The 20,262-nt window shown below is 37.6% G+C and overlaps 1 protein-coding gene across 1 annotated transcript in view; it reads left to right on the forward strand.

The window, feature by feature from the left end:
- The first annotated feature begins 8,185 nt into the window (after positions 1–8,185).
- arhgef39 (Rho guanine nucleotide exchange factor (GEF) 39) overlaps positions 8,186–20,262 on the forward strand; it is a 45,294-nt gene continuing 33,217 nt past the window's right edge. The window contains exons 1-3 of the mRNA XM_054752951.1: positions 8,186–8,250; positions 10,087–10,258; positions 13,010–13,104. Coding sequence (XP_054608926.1) covers positions 10,109–10,258; positions 13,010–13,104 — 245 coding nt within the window. The 5' untranslated portion in view covers positions 8,186–8,250; positions 10,087–10,108. The remainder of the gene's footprint in view (positions 8,251–10,086; positions 10,259–13,009; positions 13,105–20,262) is intronic.

A 20,262-nucleotide genomic window follows, 5' to 3' on the forward strand; every position in this document is an offset into this window, starting at 1 on the left:
CAGGCTCATGCTCCGATTGAACAATCACCGAATGGCACGTAGTAGCGCGCCACCAATCCCGTACTCCCGGAGCACCCCCTACAGGACATCACAAAGCACATGTAAACGAGTTGGACAAACTCCTATATACCCTCCAGTACCCTTTCGAGGGTGTAGAGCTGGTCCATTGTTCCACGACCGGGACAAAAAGCCCATTGCACCTCCTGTAGCCGAGGTTTGACCAACGGTTGTACCCTTCTCTCCAGCACCCTGGAATAGACTTTCACAGGGAGGCTGAGGAGTGTGATCCCCCTATAGTTGGAACACATTCTCTGGTCACCCTTCTTGAGAAGGGGGTCCACCACCCCGGTCTGACAATCCAGAGGTACTGTTCCTGTGTTGCAGTGTTGAAGAGACGTGTCAGCCAAGACAGTACCTCAACATCCAGAGCCTTGATAATGATAATAATAATAATAATAATAAGAAGAAGAAGAAGAAGAAGAAGAAGAAGAAGAAGAAGAAGAAGAAGAAGAAGAAGAAGAATATAACAAATGCAGCTGTGATTTCATTGGTTGAGTACTTAAAAAAAATATAATATATAAATATAAAAATATAAATACTTTATTAAAATTTTTTGTTTTTCTTGGCTTTCATAGAATAATTTAAGTTAGTCAAAAATACGAGTAACACCTTATACAGTATACAACAAAACTTGGTCATTGGTTTGCAAATTTCACACAGTGAATATGAAATTTGAAAGGTGGATAACATATACAGGTTAACTCTCGTAATTCTGTTTTGTCAAATGTAGCGAGTCCATTAAGGTTTTAAATTTGGAACATTAGTTGGGAAGTGACCAAAATCCGATGGTCAAATCAACGTCACCGGACCGTGAATAAACATCAGCGAATGCATGTTGTTTCAACGTTATGTTAGTGTTGCTCAACGTCATGACCTAATTCAACAAGCTGTCTATGTTCTTTCAATGTTGTGTGCCTGCCGGGACGTTTGAAAAACCATGATAGAGTTAAGCTGCGAAATTTAAACTGCGATGTGGCGAGGGACGACTGTAGTTACATATTGGTATTTTATATAGCTTTCGTGTAGTTATTTTTTCTTGTTTTTCTGTATAGTTATTGTAAAGTGTAAATGTAGCTTATAGTTATTGTGTGCAACCCGTGTGGTTATTTCAATTGCTTGATGTTGATTGTTGTATTTATAATTTATTACTGTTAGTATTTATTCCCTTATAAACAGGATTTTTATGTTGTGGGTATTTATATCATATTTCCGATTTTTTTATCTTGTTTTTCTGTATAGTTATTGTAAAGTGTAAATGTAGCTTATAGTTATTGTGGTTAAGTTAAAGCCAACGGTAAACACAATGCCATTCAATTTCTATTGCAAGCTATTTAAATCGCTGATGGAGGGGGGGCTCATATAAAATCTCGCCTACAGTGCCGGCTCTGGATGCATCCCTCAAGCAATGGAGGACGTCACAATAAAGATTCATGCACACACCCAAAGTAACATTTTCAAAAGCCTCCATCTCTTTCAAGCAGCGAGTACAGCAGGTTCTGTCAATCCCTTGGCGACTGGTATCCGAGTTGTTGGAGAGTTCCCTGTGGGGAGACACTTCCAAAACGACGGAGCAGCATTTGCACATTGAGTTTGTGTTGCAATGCTGAATATAAGCCAGGTAAGGAATGGTGTAGGGGGAGGTTGCTTGGGTTTTGGGGTTTAGTAAAAAGTAGGCTCCCCTTTTCCATTCCAAACAAAGCCAACAAAGGAATTCCCACTGGATAGCGACCATTTCTGACTACCAGCATATACACACTCTCCTGCCTCAAGCGCATAAAAAAACTTCCATGATGTAACAAACCTGCAAGGCTTCCCACACCAAAACCAACCGCATTCTAGTATTATTTTTTCAGTAGCACTTTTGATTCACTTTAATAGGAAGAAGTTTTCCAAATGTGCCCCACCCTTTTCTTGTAATGTGTCAAGCACATCTGCCTCGAGTAGCTCAAACTTCAAGTTCTCTAGATGGAGCCTATTCCCTGCGCTCACAGTTTCCAAGTAATTGCCCTGTTTCTCCACAAGTACAGATTCAGGTGGCTACACCAGTTCGCAGCTTGAATTTGCGGGTAAATAGATTTTCTGCTGAGTTTAAGCGGCACCAAGGGTTACTTGGGATACTTTTTAGCTGTTTGAGACATCATTAGGAAAGGGAGAGCATTTCATGATTCAAAAAAAGCAGTGCTGACCTGAGAACGCACACTTTCTTTTTACTTTATGTGGAAATTTTCTCACTGAACAAAATGTGTTTAACCTCTTAAAACTGCCAGACCCCAGTAAAGGGGCCAGCATGGTTGTATTTGGGCTGCTATGGTAACTGCTATTGCAGCGCTTGTGTCAATAAACACATGCTATACACTACTGGTCAAAAGTTTTAGAACACTCCAATTTCTCTGGATAAAAAACCTACATTTTAAAGTGTTAAGATGGTCGGTCTCTCTTCCCTTGTTAATTCCCTTTTTTCTTGCCTTTTTTGTAGCAACAAATTACTTTCTCCACTACAATTCTCTTCAACTAATGTTCAAAAGGGTTTAGTACCGCAGTGTGTTCCGAACACAGTTTTTATGCGGACAGAGGAGGTAGTAAGTACTCCAAAACTTGGAACACCTGTAGGAATTAGTTGCACCAACTGCCAAGGTTTGATCAACAACAGCTTTAAATTGTTGACCCATTTTGTGGTCCTTGAAACAGGCCTTTTTGTATAATTCTGAAATACACATTCATTTTCAGTTTTTGGGAACCTTACCTTTTTTTTAACCTCTGGCACTTGAAGCTATTTGCTGGACTTCAACGACATGAATTTCACGAAATAACTGGAAAAATGAACATGCAGAATTGTGAATTTTGTTATGTGATGATAGTGAAAATACAAGACAATTCAAACTTAAAGTACTTAAATAGGGCAAATGTCGAAAACAAGTGAATCATCGAAAACCAGAATATGCCATGAATAATTTCATAAAACAAAATATGCGACAACTTATCACTATTTCAAAGGTAACACTTCCTTCCAACCTTCCAACGGTACAAGTACTATTCATGTACCCCTGAAACGCTTACTCCTATACAGTACCTTGGAAATGCAGAGAAAAAATAATTTATTTTGATATGATCTTGGGTATATAATCCTCCATCTTGACAGTCAATTTCATTAATTCATTCAGCACAGCATAAAAACATCTTGAATGCATTTGACTTGCTGCTCTCCAAATGGTGCTGCTTCTGTCAAAAAAAAATATGCTGGCTTTTCCTCTCTATGGAAGAACAGCAGTGACAAGCACCTTCCAGCTCAAGCACGCCCCCACCCCTTTAGGATGAGGAGAGTACTGCAAACACCTCCCGTATGACATTTCTATATGTTTCATTGTCCGATTAGCAAGAATAATGATGTCACACTTACATTAAAGACATGACAAAAGCTGCCGAAAGTCATGGGGCCATTATATTATTGGCGACATGCTGACAAACAGAAACTGGCAGGCGCCATGATCCAACTGTCTCAGACAGACAGTAAGACAATAGGCAGGGCTTGCGCACTAAGCCGAGAGGAGACGCTCGCAGAAGCCTCATCTTAGGTTTCTGCCCTGTGTTTGAACGGGAAATATGCAAATTCAATGATTTTTACTTAGGAAAATGTTAAAAATGATTGGAATCATACAGAAAATACATCTATAATACAGTTCAATGGCCAAATATTAATATTAATTTCATGTTATCAGTTTTTTTTCTCTGCCTCCCCTGACCACACGTCACTCAGTATGATTTATTTTATTTTTGTTTTTATTTTTGTTCTTTTTTTGTTTTGTTTTTTTTTTTCTTTTCAGTGACCCCAAAGTACTCTTTTGACCTTTTTTTTTTTTTTTTAATTTAATAAAGAAAAAAAAAATCCCATTACAGGTAAAGGAAATGAATTTGTTCCAGGGTCATGCTGTTGCTCCTTCATTAACTATCTAGGTAACAACAAACATTTTAACATTACAGTCACACATGTACTGTATAATAGTAAGTCAATATTAACGATATTAACCCATAATAACCCAGAGTCATTTGTGCTTAAAGTAAATTGATGGTGGATATACCGCAGCAAAACGTAAATACAGAACTAATCCATGTAGACACTGCCCTTGTTAAGTTTTTCCTTCCCATGTAAACATGGACTGCTCTCAAACAATCACACATAGAAAAAAAAAAATCACCTCACTTCGTGACAGTTTCTACTACTTAAAATTGACTGATATAATTATGTACTTGTATGCCGCCCAAGGTGCCTGATTCAAGTATCAACACTTGACGCCGTGATTATCGTCTGACAAAAACATGTTTTAATTACAACACATATGTTATGTGAGGTGCTCGAGCTGAAGCACTGAAACATAAATGAAACTCTTCTGCGTCGATAAACACTTGAGCGCTTTGTTTTTGTTCACATCAAGTGCCAGAATTCAGAAGTTTTATTCACTGGTGATATCATTAATTTCTACGTACCTACTGTATACTGTATACTAGTAGTTGTAAGATACATACATCACACGTTAGTTGGGCAGTATAGGCAATTTCGATACCACTTACTGTAAATACAGGGCCAGTATTGCTGATACAGATACTGATACCGATACTTTTTACTTGGGAATTAATCAAGATAAGTGAATTGAGTTTGGGAGTTTTCCTTCAAAATAGTTTTATTAGGAAACTTATTTGTGAACAATATGTAAATACAGCAATATAAGATAATCTACTAATGTATACAAAATGATACAACTATTCTCTTTTATTACATACAATTTTTCAATAAGTCAGAGGAGCAAAACAATTAGACAAAAGCAAAACCTAAAATTGTCTCTTTGTCAAATCCTGTTTTTTTTCCCCCCCAAAGTCCTCTTGTGTCCAACAACTTATTCTTTTTGTAAACCATTTGTAAACAAAATAACAATATGCAAATACAACAATATCAACAATGTAATAATATGAACGAGACAACAAAAAAACACACAAATATTTGTGACAATGAGCTGAAAAATAATACTACAACACGTGCCAATATAAACTGACCAGTTTGTCATAGAAATGATTGTGTGTCGACAAAAGCACTCCACCATGTATTTCGAAGTTGACTTAAGTGGCCTCCTTTTGGTAGGCGTGAAACGATGTCTCATGAGAACAGGGCAGGAACAGTGAATTATGCCTTTGGTACTATGAATGATAATAACCATAATATGGAAGTGGCAGTGTGCAGGGCAGGATTGGAACCGCACATTAAGTGCTTTACACCAGTGGTCCCCAAACCTCGGGCCCGATACCAGGCCGTGGGTCATTGTGTACCGGGCCGCACAGAAAGAAAAAATAATTTCCATTATTTCATTTTTTGAATGTTTTATTTTGAAAAGTGGCCGGATTCTCTCTGTTAAATCCGTCTCACTTGACGCATGTCCATTGTGCGTGTGCTAACTTTATCTCATGCCGCACAGATAGACTACTACTGTATTTTTACCATTTTTCTTTCACCTCATATTTGGTCTCAATTAAATTCATGTTTATGTCACATAGTACAAAATTTGTTTCACACAATTACAGGCAAAACAACAAGAAGAAACAGTCGGGTTGGTTGGCCCTGCCAACAAGGTGTCCCATATTTATTTTTGCAGGTGTTGGCAACCCCTGCTCGCTCGCGACGTACCAAGCAGAAGCTGGAGTAATTCTGTATTTGATCAAAGTTACTTAAGATTTATCAGATCAAAACACAATCGCTGCATATGACTTCTATCAAAACATGTGACACAAGCATCTATTTTGGAAAATCGCTACTTCTAAGCAAACATGAAGCTAATCTACTGCAATCTATTTTACATGTGTTTTTAAAAGAACTACGCAGCAACATAAACTAGTAGTAGTAGCTACAACTGCCATCAGTATTTCAATTTTATAAATTGTAGTTTTTGTTTCAATTTGTGGAAAGAAATTTAACAGTTAAAAATGTCATGCTAAGATTATGCATGCAAAGCTATAAAAGATTTCAAAATGTAATTGCATTGGTTTGTAACTCAGTTCAATAAAAACAATTATTTGTCCAGTCCTATATTTTGCAATTTTAGTTTTCTTTTAAATAAATAATTAAAAATATCGTGTATCGTTTTTAGGAATAAGAAGAACACGGTGAGCCATGACTTGATGAGTTGGTCGGCATAGACAAGTAGTCGGCATAAACAGGAGTGATTTAAGCAGGCTCCACTGTATCAAGCGGTCTTATTTATTTTGATGTGACTTTAATATGTGTCAGTTTTTCTTTTAACTTTAGATTTCTTTCTGTCCTGTTTCATATAACATTTTCTAATGCTAAGATAGCCTTGCCCACTATGCACTGAATAATTCATGACCCGCAATCCAATAGTATTGGACTGGTGAGAAGGAGTGGGGAGGACTCAAAAAGTTGAATTATAAAACATCACATTCTTTTATCTCATGAAGTTTTTTTTCCCCCATAGAGTGCAGGGGTCAATTATGATCCTTCTGGCATGAATAAAACACAGAAGGGCTTGAAAACCTTAGGAGATTTCCTTCACTTGTGTAGATTATTGACACTTACTTTATTCCCTGTATGAAAAAGGACCCTTTGTGTGTAGGTCTCCTGCACTGTTAGTGTCTCCATTGCCTCAAGGCAAAAGAGGCCTAATTTGCAGCGGCCTGTTTTGGGGCCAATTATTATAATACTGCATGTCCTGGAAGCACAATAAAATTGAAAACAATAAAGAATGGGCATAGTTCTATCATGCATTTTAATATTCCTCTCATTAAAGTTGCATTTTATGTGTTTTGTAATTTGCAGGGCTTCACCTTAACCTGCAGAAACTTCATTGTCATCATTACACCACAAAAGTGGTACAATTTACAATTCAACCACATTTTTTTCTGGAAAAATATACCTCAAAGGTAAAAAAAAAAAAAAGATCTGATTATGAAAGAGTTTTTTTATTTTTTACCTGAATATCTGACAGAAAATGACATTGAATTCACATTTTTGCAAAGATTTGGGCTTTTAAAGGCTGTGGTCTTAAACTTTTGATCAGATGATGAATAGCCTATTTCACTGTAATGGTTGTTTGCAATCAATTGCTTACTCAATTTTTTTGTTTCACTCCATTTCTTCTTTTTGCATTTTGAAGCTCTACTTAGAACCTAGATCAAACAGTACAAAATGTAAATTCTTGCAATTTGTCTTAACATTTTGATTAGGAGTATATCACACGAACAATAAGAATTATTGGAATATATGTAACCCTCCAGCATATCTTGATCTACACTGGCATGTTTTTAGCATGTTTTTTGCATGTTAGTATGCAAAATATAAATCAAGGTGGCCCCCGCATCCTTCCATTTTTTTGACCATCGGCTGAAAAACATTTGGACACCCCTGCAATATAACACTGATCAAAACTGATAAAATGCTCCTCCTCCCAATGAATGAATGCCAATCTCGCAGTAAGGTTTGGCTTCTATCAACACTAGATGTCAGTGTTCTCGCTGCACTGTGAACCTGCAGGTAATAAGAAGAGCAGCCTGGCAAACGCTCCAGAAAAATTCACCCTGTTTTCCCGAGCTGAAGCGCTTCAAAAACATCTGCCACAGACAAATATTAATATGAATATATACATTTTACATTCATAATTTATTGGCTGTCCCTGTGTTTCCTGTTACCACCCAGCCCCAACAAGTTAGGATGAATTCTTCATGTGTTTCATGGCCATTGTGTTGTAGGAATTGTTATTGTTGTGGAAATTAATGAATTATGCACATATGCTATCCCCCAACCCTACAACATTTTTCAAAATACAAATATGTGGGAAAAAAATCCCAGTTGCGAATATATATATATATATATATATATATATATATATATATATATATATATATATATATATATATATATATATATATATATATATATATACACACACATATATATATAGTATATTGATATATTCTTCAGATTTAATTGAGTCAATAAATGACTGCAAAATAATAATACTTCATGCTAAACGCCATGCCAAGCATTTACATAATCTAAAGGAAGTTTAATTTTGAAAGGGGAGAAAAAAGAAAACGGATGTTGAAGCAGCCAATCAGATGCCGTCGAAACCGGAAAAAGGAAGCCCAACCCGAAAAGAGCGCCTGGATTGAAAGTGAAGACGTTAATGCAAGGTAAACGACCTAATACTTTCGTAATTTCTCAAATCAAGTTTATTAGATTATATTTAACGTGTGGGCGAAACGATTTACGTCCTGTAATCTTAAATTGTATGACAGTGTAGAAAGACTTGTTTACTGTTCTGTTATGCCATGATTCGTTTGCTAGGTATTGTGGATTGAACGATTGTTAACATGTAAACAGTGCTTTTGCTCACCAGTTTACTCAGTAATGTTAATTTTGCGATAAGCTTGTGTCATTACTGTCTGTTAATGGTAAAAGTCAAAATGATCAAAACACTAATAATTTCTAAACTTCAAAGTAGTTGAAAGTCTGCCATCTTTTGGTTACGCACTTTATATTTAAACGACAGTCCCTTAAAACTACTATTATGAGTACAAATGTATCAGCTGTCCTTCTCTGTTAGTTGAAAGCAAGTCGAGGGAAAGAGGGCATGGTATGCAACCACCATGGGTGGGACACAGCAAACCTAGCACAGAAATAAGCACATAAGTAGCACAGTACAGGTTGATATGAAGTGGACACATGTAAATATATACAGTACTGTGGACATCTGATCACGGGCATGGCAAATGTCTTTTGCTTAAAATACACAAACGCACAAGAAAATGCGAACTAGTTACCAGTCTTTCGAAGGCCCACTCATGCCTTTTACTTATTTTGTTGTTTTCTTCTTAACCCTTGGATTCAGAAGCAGGTTGTTTCATAGTTTCCTATAATGTGCTACTTAGGTAAGGAGGCCAACTGATCCTTTTGCCAATTGAGCCTGTGAGGTGAGAGATAGGGCCATAAATAGCATTCTGGTAATTACATGACAATCGTCACCTAATCTATCTGTAAAAAAAACAACAAATCAGGAGCTCTGTTTTGCATGATTTGAAATGACAGCTATTGGTCAACTGTCTTAAACAGAGGAGAGAGATAACGGTGGTATTGATTGTTTGGAAAATTGCTATTGAAGTAACCATGTCAAATATGCAGCTATTGAGCTATTTGAGACAGCATGTTTTGTGATTATATATTGATCTAGTCCTGTGCAGATAGTAACACATCAAATGAGAATTTCATTACCTGCCTTCATACATTCCAATACTTAAAAATAAAACACCATTATTCAGTTAAATATGTACACAACACCCCGAGTATAACTAGAGCAGACATGGTCAAACTTTACGACTATACGAGTTTTGAATCAGGCCTGCCCAACTTTTGCAAAATTTAAACCTGTAACACCAAAGCTGTTATTATTTTGTATGATCGAAATTATTCCAACAGTTTCTGAAACTAGAGACTCTGCGCTTCCCAGTGAAATACCATTACGGCAAAACTAGGGACTGCGTCACAGTAGCTCCAAGAAAACAAGGCTTTGATGCAAAGCAGTGGGGTTTGATAAAAGACACATGGAGCCCGTGCGATAAAGAGGGAAGCAGAAGCAAGTTCTGCAGAAAAGTAATATTTTAGTGTACATTTTGTGTTTTTTGTTTTCACCAATGTTTTTGTTTGATTGCAAACATTTCAAGGAGGTTTCCCAGGACCAAAATGATGTTGATGTTTTATAGTTGATTGTTCTTTTGTAAATCCAAAATCCTTTATTCATGTACATTCTGGTTGTCTTATTCGGTAAAAACCTGTAAAATTCCATTCTGTTTTGTTAATTGGTCCGTCATTATACCCTGGTATAACACTTACAGACTGCAGTAATGCAAAACAACTGCCGGATGTTGAAAGTAGTCCTGAAAAAAGGGATGCAAGCACATACAACCGATTGTATGACACTTTTAAAGCCTAAAAAAGCCGGCATGGCTTTTTCTTTTAATGTGTTTCTGCAGGATAACCCTCGTTGCGCTGACCATGAGCTTCTCTCCATGTCCACCTGATGCCCTCACAGGCAACAGCATCCAACACCAGAGGGACCGCTGGGAGAGAAAGCGAAAAGTAGTTGGCAGAGAGTTGGTGCTGACGGAACAGCATTACTGCCAACAGCTGGAGCTTGTCACCACTGTAAGTGCTGCAGGTGGCATGACCACTGGTTTTACCTGCCTTGGTCTACAAATACAGAAACACACAAAATTTGGAATTTTAGCAACATTTTAGGTCCAAGTATTAGAACAGCAATGTCTAGTACTTTTGTTCAGCGTCAGCATTGTGCGTTGTCACATGTCATCAAAGTTAACATCTTCTTTGAGTGTTAAAATGAGTGCACTATTGTACTTTAAGTATCAAATTTGCTGAGTCATAATTCAATTCCACTATCAAAGGGTTGCTATCATAAAACTTGTACAAGCATTTCCTACATTTAATTTGTCATAAGGGTGTAATTCAAGCCATGGCCCTTTTACTTGTCCCATGACTTCTATTCTGCTGTTTTACTGCAATTTCACAGACTGTGGATTATTTCCAGTCCTATTTGGAGTCAGTCTGATTATTTCTACTGTGCCAGGTGGCCGTTGTCATAAATTACAGTCATTCCTCGCTACATCGCGGTTCAAACATCACTCCCTCATTCTATCTCAGTTTTTAAAAAATTAATTTACACATGACCGCTGTTTTGTGGTTGACTATGGACTGTTATTAGTCACAAAATATTGAAAGACAGGTTGTATGTAGTATTTTGGTCACTAGGTATCAGTAATATTGCATTGATGAGACATGACATTAGAGTACGTTACATTCACACTGCATGGAGTCGGCAACGGAATGGCATTGTGAAAAATTTTCTCCTCCAATTCCTTGTGGAAGTTGTAGGTTTTTGGCTTCTTTCTTTATCCTTCTTCCCCACTCCATTTGAAACCCTTAAGTTTAGAATAAATAAAATGGAGGCAAACGAGTTAGCTCGGTAGCATGTTATGTTTAAAGTGGTGACCGTCTCTTGTGTCCCTGCAGTGATCCAGTAGCCTGCGCATTACAGCTGAGCAATGTGTTGCAAACAAATAATAATAGGTGTGTAAAGGTGACTATAGGGGTGCTACTTTATGTCTGCAGGTCTCTAATAATGGTAAAAATTGTATTTACAAAGGCATAAACAGGTTTTCTATGCTGTAACTATGAAAATTCCATTTATTAATATTGAATCTAGAGCTGCAACGATTAATCGATGAATCGATTATACTATTTTGGTAATCGATTAATCGTTTCATTTAAAAATGTACTGTAAATATACTGATTTCAGCCTCTCAAATGTGACTCTTTTTTAAATTTCCTTAGTCATCCGTGAAAGCAGACCTAGAATCTTTGCGTTTCAGGCAAAACAGGATAGTCACATTAGCTTTGACTTTGGAAAAGGGCAATCGACATTTTTGCCTCTTTCTGATATCTTGCAGAGCAAACCGCTGCGGAGATGTCTATATAGAACATGCGTAAGAACATTCCCACGCAAAGTATGGGATTTATCCACTTGTACTTGTGCATAGGAAAATGCATACATTTATGCACAACTCTTACCATGCATACACAAAAAAACCTAATGGTAGAACAGTAAAACTACAAATAGCTATGGCTGTGCCTGTCCAGCGCAGGCCAAATCACCTTGCTATGTGCTTCACAACTTGACCGTCAAACAAGGCACCGCCCCTCCCCCCAGAGCAGATGAGCCGATGCCAAACACAAAGCCTGCCCCTAAAGTTTCTTTATTTGTTATTTATTTATTGGTGATCCACATGTAGCAGTCTGTGCCAGTGACTTGTTGATTTGCAGTAGAGTGTTTGTGATGTTTGTCAGTTGATTTTTTTATACTTCTCTGCTTCAATTTCGGTGTCGGAGAAATTCTTCTTCCTCGCTGTCTTTGCTATGATTTTGGGGAGGGAAAAAGTCCATTCATGCATTCTTAAAGGGAGTGCTACTAAGAGGCGTAAATGAAAAATGTGCTTTTTTAAAATCAGATTCATCGATTAATCGAAAAAATAATTGACCGATGAATCGATTATTAAAATAATCGTTAGTTGCAGCACAAATTGAATCCTACTTTGCCGAAATGTACGGTACTTAGCGCAGCCGCGCCTGGAACCACTTAACTGCGATAAACGAGGGAAGACTGTACTTGCAAGAGGAGCAATTGCATTAATTAAATGACATCTTCATTATGCCTATGAATGTAATTGCGCTGTGGTTTTGACTTTTGGACCATTTTGAGTCTTGGTATTTTCTTTCTTTGGTTGTCATTAAGAAACTGAGGAGCGATCACATTGCAGTCATTCCAGTGTTTCCCACACGGCTGCAATGTATTTGTGGCAGTGATGGCTTTTGTTGTTCAACTGAACTGTTGTGCAATATGCTGTTTTGTTTGACAAGGTGTATTTTTTTTTAAGTAGAATTTGTACAGAAAACACACTCACACGCGCGAACAATCGCAGTCGTCTACGCTACACGTAAACATAGGTGAAACACTACAGTGTAATAATAGCTACAACAAACTGAAAGCAGCAGGCATTGTACTTTTTGTGGGGACAACAGACTTTACGACCCACCAGTGTAGCCTAATTTCTACTCAATTACTCTCCCTCTGCCCTCCAATTAGGAGTCATTTCAAGCCTTGTGCTCATTCAATTTGCTAATCCCATTTCCAACTCAAATGACTTGAGACCAGCACAGCTGTCACTTCATTGGGACAACATTTTTCTGTACTTGTTTCCACCTCTAGTGGGAAGATCTTGAGTGGTTAAGGCCCGGTGTGGGCACTATTATAAATAAAGTAAAACTGCAATTCATTAAAAGTTTGTAATGCTGAGCAATATTGGTGTAATTTGTTTCTTACAGTACTTTGTGGAGATCTTGAAGGCCAAAGGAACCCTGAGGCAGGACATTAGAGAAAGCATCTTCAGTTCAATTAAAGCCATTCACTCAGTAAACCAGTAAGTATCCCCTTGCATAATTTACGAATATCAGCGCTTTCAGGGCAGGAAGAGACTGTGTAAAGTGATGGGGATAAGCAGTTGGTCCCCTGTGTAGGAATGCACTCATGATAAACTCTAGGTTTATTAAAGCATCATCCTTATCTTCACCATTAGTAGGAGTCAACGATAAGGATGTAGATGTTCTATTTCCCCCCTTTGGGTACATTAGTGTATGTATTATAATTTTAAGAGATAAAACGAGGAATGGAAAAGGTTGTTATATCTGACCACATGTAATTGAGAGAATTTCTCTTGTCCTATATATAACCTCATGAACAACATGAGAAGTTGAGGTACTTCCACGAAGACGTCTGCTGTAGCAGCATTATTCTGCTTAATACAACTTCAGATTGATAGGTTTTATTGATCCTTTGTTACAGCAGCCACATTTACAGACAGCACAGTCCGAATAAGAATAAAATCAACATAAAAATGACGGTACTAAAAAGGGAATAGAAAATCTAAACAAAATGTATGTTTTATCCATTCTTGCGTATCAATATTGTGCAATGGGCATAAATGGAAATGTGCAATTCTTAAGATGCAGTATACTATTTGTATATTTATTTATAACACACGCATGCATATGTACTGCAATTTACTTACTTGACTTACTTCACGCTACCTGCTATAGCTACTGGTATCGAAACAGGAGTTCAGAACATTCATAGAGATTTTGTCATCGCATTAAAATATGAATTCCTGCAAATAATTAATATGATGAATTAACTGAAAAAAATGAGAGTCCAAGGAAATTAAAAACATAGTATCAAAAGAATTTTTCTGTTATCCTAACTTCAAGTATTTTAACTAATCACATTTTAACTAATAGTACTTTAACAGAAAATGTATTGTATGAACATTAGCAATGGACTTATCTGAATGATCTGAACTCCTGTTTGTATTGTTGTATTGATGCTGCCCAGGGGAGGTGTGTATGTGTGTCTGTAAGCTCAGCTTCCCATAGTTGATTTCACAAACCCATCGGGATTTAATCAACAGCGCCTCTGCTGGTCACACTGAAGTACTGCACTCCATTTTGCCTCACTTGCTTCCAGGCATGATTAATCATCTATCCAGTCCACATAATCAACCAAATCCTTAAGCATTTTATTGATTATTATGTCTAACCTTAATTATTTATCTAAATAACATTTATTAAAACATAAAATACACCTTGTGTCTGTTTGTCTGGCATGCACAGGTTAAGTACAGCTAAAAGGGAAAGAAAATAGTGTCGCGTGAGGCATGATTAGGGTGCAACAATGAAGACTGAAGTATGAATTACACATTGTGATGTATTGGATAAATGGTTCTGCACTTCCCATACATCTTCATTATGGGCCCCGTTATTGAATTAGTGGTTGAAAAGCAATGGTAAGTACTCCATTTAAAAACACTCCATTGAGAGATAGTGTGTTGGACAGATTTATCACTGCAAAGTGATAGATTGGATTTTCCCATATTATGTTCTCCCACGGGTTGCATGGTGAGCTAGTGGTTAGCACGTCTGCCTCAGTCAGGAGAGCCGGGTTTGTATCTCTTTTGGAGCATCTCTGTTAGGGTTGGGAATCTCTGGCCACCTCACGATTCGATGAGATTACGATTCATAGTACTGCGATGCGATGATTATACGATGCATCTTTTTTTGTGATCAATAGTTTGTCAGTTTTTTCATGCATAACTTTTTTCTATATATCATTTCTTTTTACTCACTGTGTACTACTAAAACAAAGCATATTTGCAACGATCCACAATTAAAATTAACATGAAACAGATTAATTTACTTTCATTATCTTTTAATAATTGGAAGGGTACATCTACTAACATATTTCCCATTGCACAGAACCAGCAGGAAAAGTAAAGTGCACCAGTAGCAGCATGTATAAAATGAACAAACCTCAGCATATTCTGAGTAACCAACATAAAAAAAAAATCAGCCATTATTCACAAATAAATAATAGACTTCATAATTCAAACTAATATCCTGAGCATAGACTCTCTGACAAAATAGTATTTTTGCAGTTACTCCTCCACAGTTGCATTTGATAACCACCACCTTTCATAATAGAAAGCAATGGAAAGACTCCCAAATAATTCACAAAGTCAAAATAAAGACAGGGCCTTTAGCCACTGCAGTCATTCCTCCATGCACAATACAGAAAGCAGATGAGAAATTGTAAACACCACCATGTAGAGACAGAAAAGGCATGCTGTTGTGTAATATAATATTATAAATAAAATATGATATGATTTTATGTATGATACTTGCATCAATGATGATGTATCTATTTTCTATTTTAAAAATGCTGTCTCTCTTGGGGTCCAAACTACACTTTTTCAACCAAAAAATGTATACTCACCACCATCGGCCAGCAATTATTACCAATAATGACATTCTGAAATTGCTTAAAATAGGGGTGCATGATGATTATGAGAGAATTATGACATTATACTGATCAAGTCGATAACATTAAAAATAGCTCTGACAGTTTTTAAATGCATTAATCATGAATAATCACCATTAGCAACTGTGTCTGAAATCTGCTGATTTTATTACTGTATTTAATTAACAGAAAGATAAATGGCAGGACATGATTATGTACTATATGTATGTACATATTAACAGCTTCAAATGAACTGAATATGTCAATCTAAGCTAAAACATACCTCACAAGCCTAAAAATGTATTTGTCTAACACTAGTCTCTTTAATACTAGCAGAACATTCAAATCTACATCCAAATTACGAGTTATAAAGTGAGTGATAAGAATATCCACTTCATGTCTTTCTTTATCTTCCTGTTTATTTACACACACACACACACACGCATTATAAAGCCGTTTATGCTACAGCTAAAGCCGTGATGTTTGTCGTGTCCCTGAATGCATCTCACATTCTTGTAATGAGAATGAGGAAGTGTCGTTCCCAGGATGAACGGACTAGAGACGTGTGTGAGTTGGAGATTCATACACTATCTGGTGTTGGAATTGTTTGCTATTGATGTGATCAGGTCAGAATGAAGTTATAAAAGCGCATCAGACAGTGAGTGTGTGGGGGTGCCCCAACGTGCTTACATCTGCCGTCATAACAGAGAGACGTGCTTGCTCTTGTGCGCATGCATTATATTACACAAAAAAATTACATAATTAATTAAATAAATTAGTTACCATCGTTAACACGTTATTTTTGACAGGCCTACCGATAATTTAAAAATATGCTCTAACAAGGTGAGATTACCCGTACTATGCGGGTGAGCAAATCAGGCGCTCCTTTTGTCTCCTGCCTGTGACGTTAACGGCCTGTCGTAACTTCCCCTGAGCTCACTTGTAAACAAACATTCTTTTTCCTACTAAGACATTTTGCGTGCTAGTTGTAGCAAATGCGCCGTGATGAGGGGAAAAAACCCTCATCAAGCACACAAAAAAAACCCTTATCAGCCACCTGAAACGCCAGCGCCACAGCGTTGAAAAGTGCAACATGCTTGCCAGAGACCATTGTGGCGTCACACCGGCTGCTCTGAGCATGTGTCCGGATACAGTGCACCTTGCTGGGCCACGCCAGGTGGCTCCTCCTGCTCAATACTCTGGTTCTCCTGACCTTTGTAACGGCACACCGCCTGCTCGGAGCATGTGTCTGAATACAGTACACCTTGCTGGGCCACGCCAGGTGGCTCCTCCTGCTCAATACTCTGGTTCTCCTCGGAGCATGTGTCCGAATATAGTGCACTCTGCTGGGCCACAGCAGCTGGCTTCCTGCGCTCTATACTTTGATATAGTCTCTGTATTCTTCTCCTGATAGTAGTGTTATGGTAGTAGTAATGTCATGATATCAAATCCAAATTTGTTCCAGTCCTTCTAACCTCCAGGTAAGAAACTACAGTTAAATCTAAATTAAAAAAATAGATATAAGAAAGTTATTGGTTATCGGTACCATACCGGTCATTACAAAAGAAGAGATTGAACAAATAAAATTCAGAGTGAAACTTCATGGAAATTTAGTTTGACCTGAATAGTATTAGTGTCCACGACTTTCACTCACCGCTGTCTGGTATTTTAGTGCACATAAACCACAGTAGTCTCAGAGAAGCAACCAACAATTTGGAGTCACTGTGTGGTTGTGAGGCCATACATTCAATGATAGCTAATGTTAGGAGCATAGCTCACATCGCTATTGTCTGCTGACAACTGCTGCGTGGGGCATGGTTTGCAGTGTCAGAGCAGGAAGTGGGTGAAATAGAGACAGTTTTCGAGGGTTAGTACCCCCCAGAGAGAGTATTTTAAGTTGGCGTGGTGTGACAAATTTTAAATCCAAGGAACAGTTTGACCTGTTACAATCCTTTGTTTAGTAACTTGTAGGCAGCTTTGCATGATGAACTAAAGAAAGCAATATGATAGCTGCATATAGCATGGCCGACATGCAGTGATGCGATATTCCTGCAGAATTAACTACTGCTAGTAAGACTTGTTGATAAACATTCACTCCACTGTACCATGGAGCATGAATTTGAATTCAACCCGAATGCAAAGTGTATGTGTATTCATCTAATGTCCCTGTTTTGTTTACTTGCCCACAGAGTGCAGGAGGGGTAGTTTTAATAAATTCAGCTTCTTTTTTTTTTTTTTTATGAGCTACGTTAGAAAAGGAGACACATGAGTATATTGATATGCTGTGCCATTCATTCTGCTGCAGATTGTTTGTTGAGAAGAGAAAGGAAAACCGTCAGCCAAAGCAGCCATCCAATTATCCCGAGCTTCTAACATGCCAAAATAGGAATACGACTTGAAAGACCTGTCAGTGGATCAGGCGTGAAGAATAGCCACAGTGGATTTTTTAAAATGGGGAGGTGCAGGGGGAGGGGTCATGATGATAATAGATAGAGCATGAAAGGTAGATCAGACAACAACTCTGTCAACTACAGCTGAACCGATTATAGAAAAATCCTTTATTACCACCCATTTTCCTTATGTCTCTGGGAGAAGTCACAAGTAAATGTGCATGCAAGCAATTTCTAGTTTTGATTTGTTTGTCGACAACCATTTATGTCAGCGTCAACATAAACGGGTTGCACGGCATCATTGTGACCAACAAAATACCCCACTATTCATTGTCCTATAAGAGTAAATTACTTGTACTGTCTATTTATTTATTAGCCACGTTTTGTGGATGTTGTTATAGTGCCTTAACAATTAGTATTTAAGCCATCCCCAATTGAAGGCAACTGAGTCCCAGATGTCACAACTGCATGGAATTAATGCAGATTAACATGACATGCAGAATACTAATGTTGCTGATGGTCAGAGAACTGAATTGCTGTAAAAATAACAAACAAAAAAAACATAATATTTCATTTCATATTCATCATAATAGCCTCTGGCAGTCAGAGGGAGGGGGATAAAACGGAAACACTATATTTCCCGCCCTTTGCCCTCGTTAGAACTCTCTCTGCTGCTCCTGCATCTCCTGATTATGAGCAGAGGCTACCTTGGTGTGCAACTTCATTAAAATCTATTTAAATCAACTTCAACTGCTCCTTCTAGCGTGTACGAACAGAAGTCTCTGGGAACATCATTAGAGAGTGGGAATGTGTGTGTGGTACTTCCTCTGAGTTTGGATAACAAGCTCCTTCACCAGTGTCAACACCCCCAACCGATTGCATCCGTGTTGCTATAATGTTCCTGACAGGCTTAACTACTGTTTTGCCTTTGCCTTGATCCACTTGTTTTGTTCCTGACTTCAGCAGGCATATTCTCACTACAAAGTGGACCTGGGTGCCCTGAAGGTAGACCTACCATCTGGGTCGCGATAAATACACAAAGCGTATGGAAGAGGCCTACAAATGGCGCTACAGAGCCTCGTGTACTAAACCCTACCCATTAACGCGGGGAAGCAGCCCTCTAAAATTTGCTCAACCTCCGCACTTTCTCAAAACATTTGTGCCCTTTGCTGAGAAATGATGCTTCAGATGTGATCGTTTCTTATTTGAGATCACACTGATGCAAAACAGCAGTATTTTCTCAGGCAGTAATGTGCACTCACTCAAAGTCCAATACCGCTTGATGGGAGGCTAAATGTGCACTGGGGAAGTGCTTGAAAATGAATGTGTCAAAGGTCTTTGATGTATAAATAAAATTAATAATTCATAAAATCTGTAGTATAAAGGAAGAGTTACTTTTACCATGCCCTGTGTTGAGGGTGAGTATGTTGTCACACAGTCATGATGTCTTTGTTTTGTTTTTGTTTTTTTTATAGATGATAGTAACTTGGTGAACTATGTTGGCTTGGTTGTGAGGATTTGCAGCTATATAATATAATACTTTAGTATGTAAATGTATATAGTCATCCCTCTCCACATTGTGCTTTGAATTTTGGGGCCTCACTCTATCATGGTTTTCCGAAAAATAATTAATTAATACATGACCACTGTAGTTGACTATGGAGTTCTATGCAGTATTCTGGTCACTAGGTCTAACATTGATGAGACATGACATTAGATTGGATTATCTTCACAATGCATGGAGTCAGCCATGGCATGTCTGAAATGAAATAGTGAAAAAAGTTCTCCCATTCCGTGTGGAAGTGGTAAGTTTTTGGCTTATTACTTTGTCCTTCTTTCCCATTCTGTTTGAAACCCTTTCTTTAGTTTACAATAAATTGGAGGCTAACTAGTTAGCTCGGTAGCATGCTATGTTGAAAGCGGCGGCCATGCAGGGATCCAGGAGCCTGCAGTTGAGCAATGTGTTGCAAACTAAGAATAATAGGAGTTGTCATGTCTACAGGCCTCTAATAATAAAATAATATTTAGAAAGTCATAAACAGGTTTACTATGATCTACTATGAAATTATTCAATTTATTAATAACCACATTTATTAACATTAATTAACCACAATAAATGAGGGACGACTGTATTAATAACCCATTGCTGTTTCGTGGTTGACTACTGCTCAAAATATATTTGCGTAAATTTTACGTATTTTTGGCCTAAATTAAGCATTTTCAAGCATTTGTTTTCAATCACACTGATAAAATGTTGCATTTGTTGACATCAAGTGCAATTTCATATTTTTACCATGACAGGCAAACCCTCTTCTAGGTTGTTTTTTTTTTTTTCATAG

This window comes from Dunckerocampus dactyliophorus, chromosome 15 (assembly GCF_027744805.1).
Source record: "Dunckerocampus dactyliophorus isolate RoL2022-P2 chromosome 15, RoL_Ddac_1.1, whole genome shotgun sequence".
Taxonomy (NCBI): Eukaryota; Metazoa; Chordata; class Actinopteri; order Syngnathiformes; family Syngnathidae; genus Dunckerocampus; species Dunckerocampus dactyliophorus.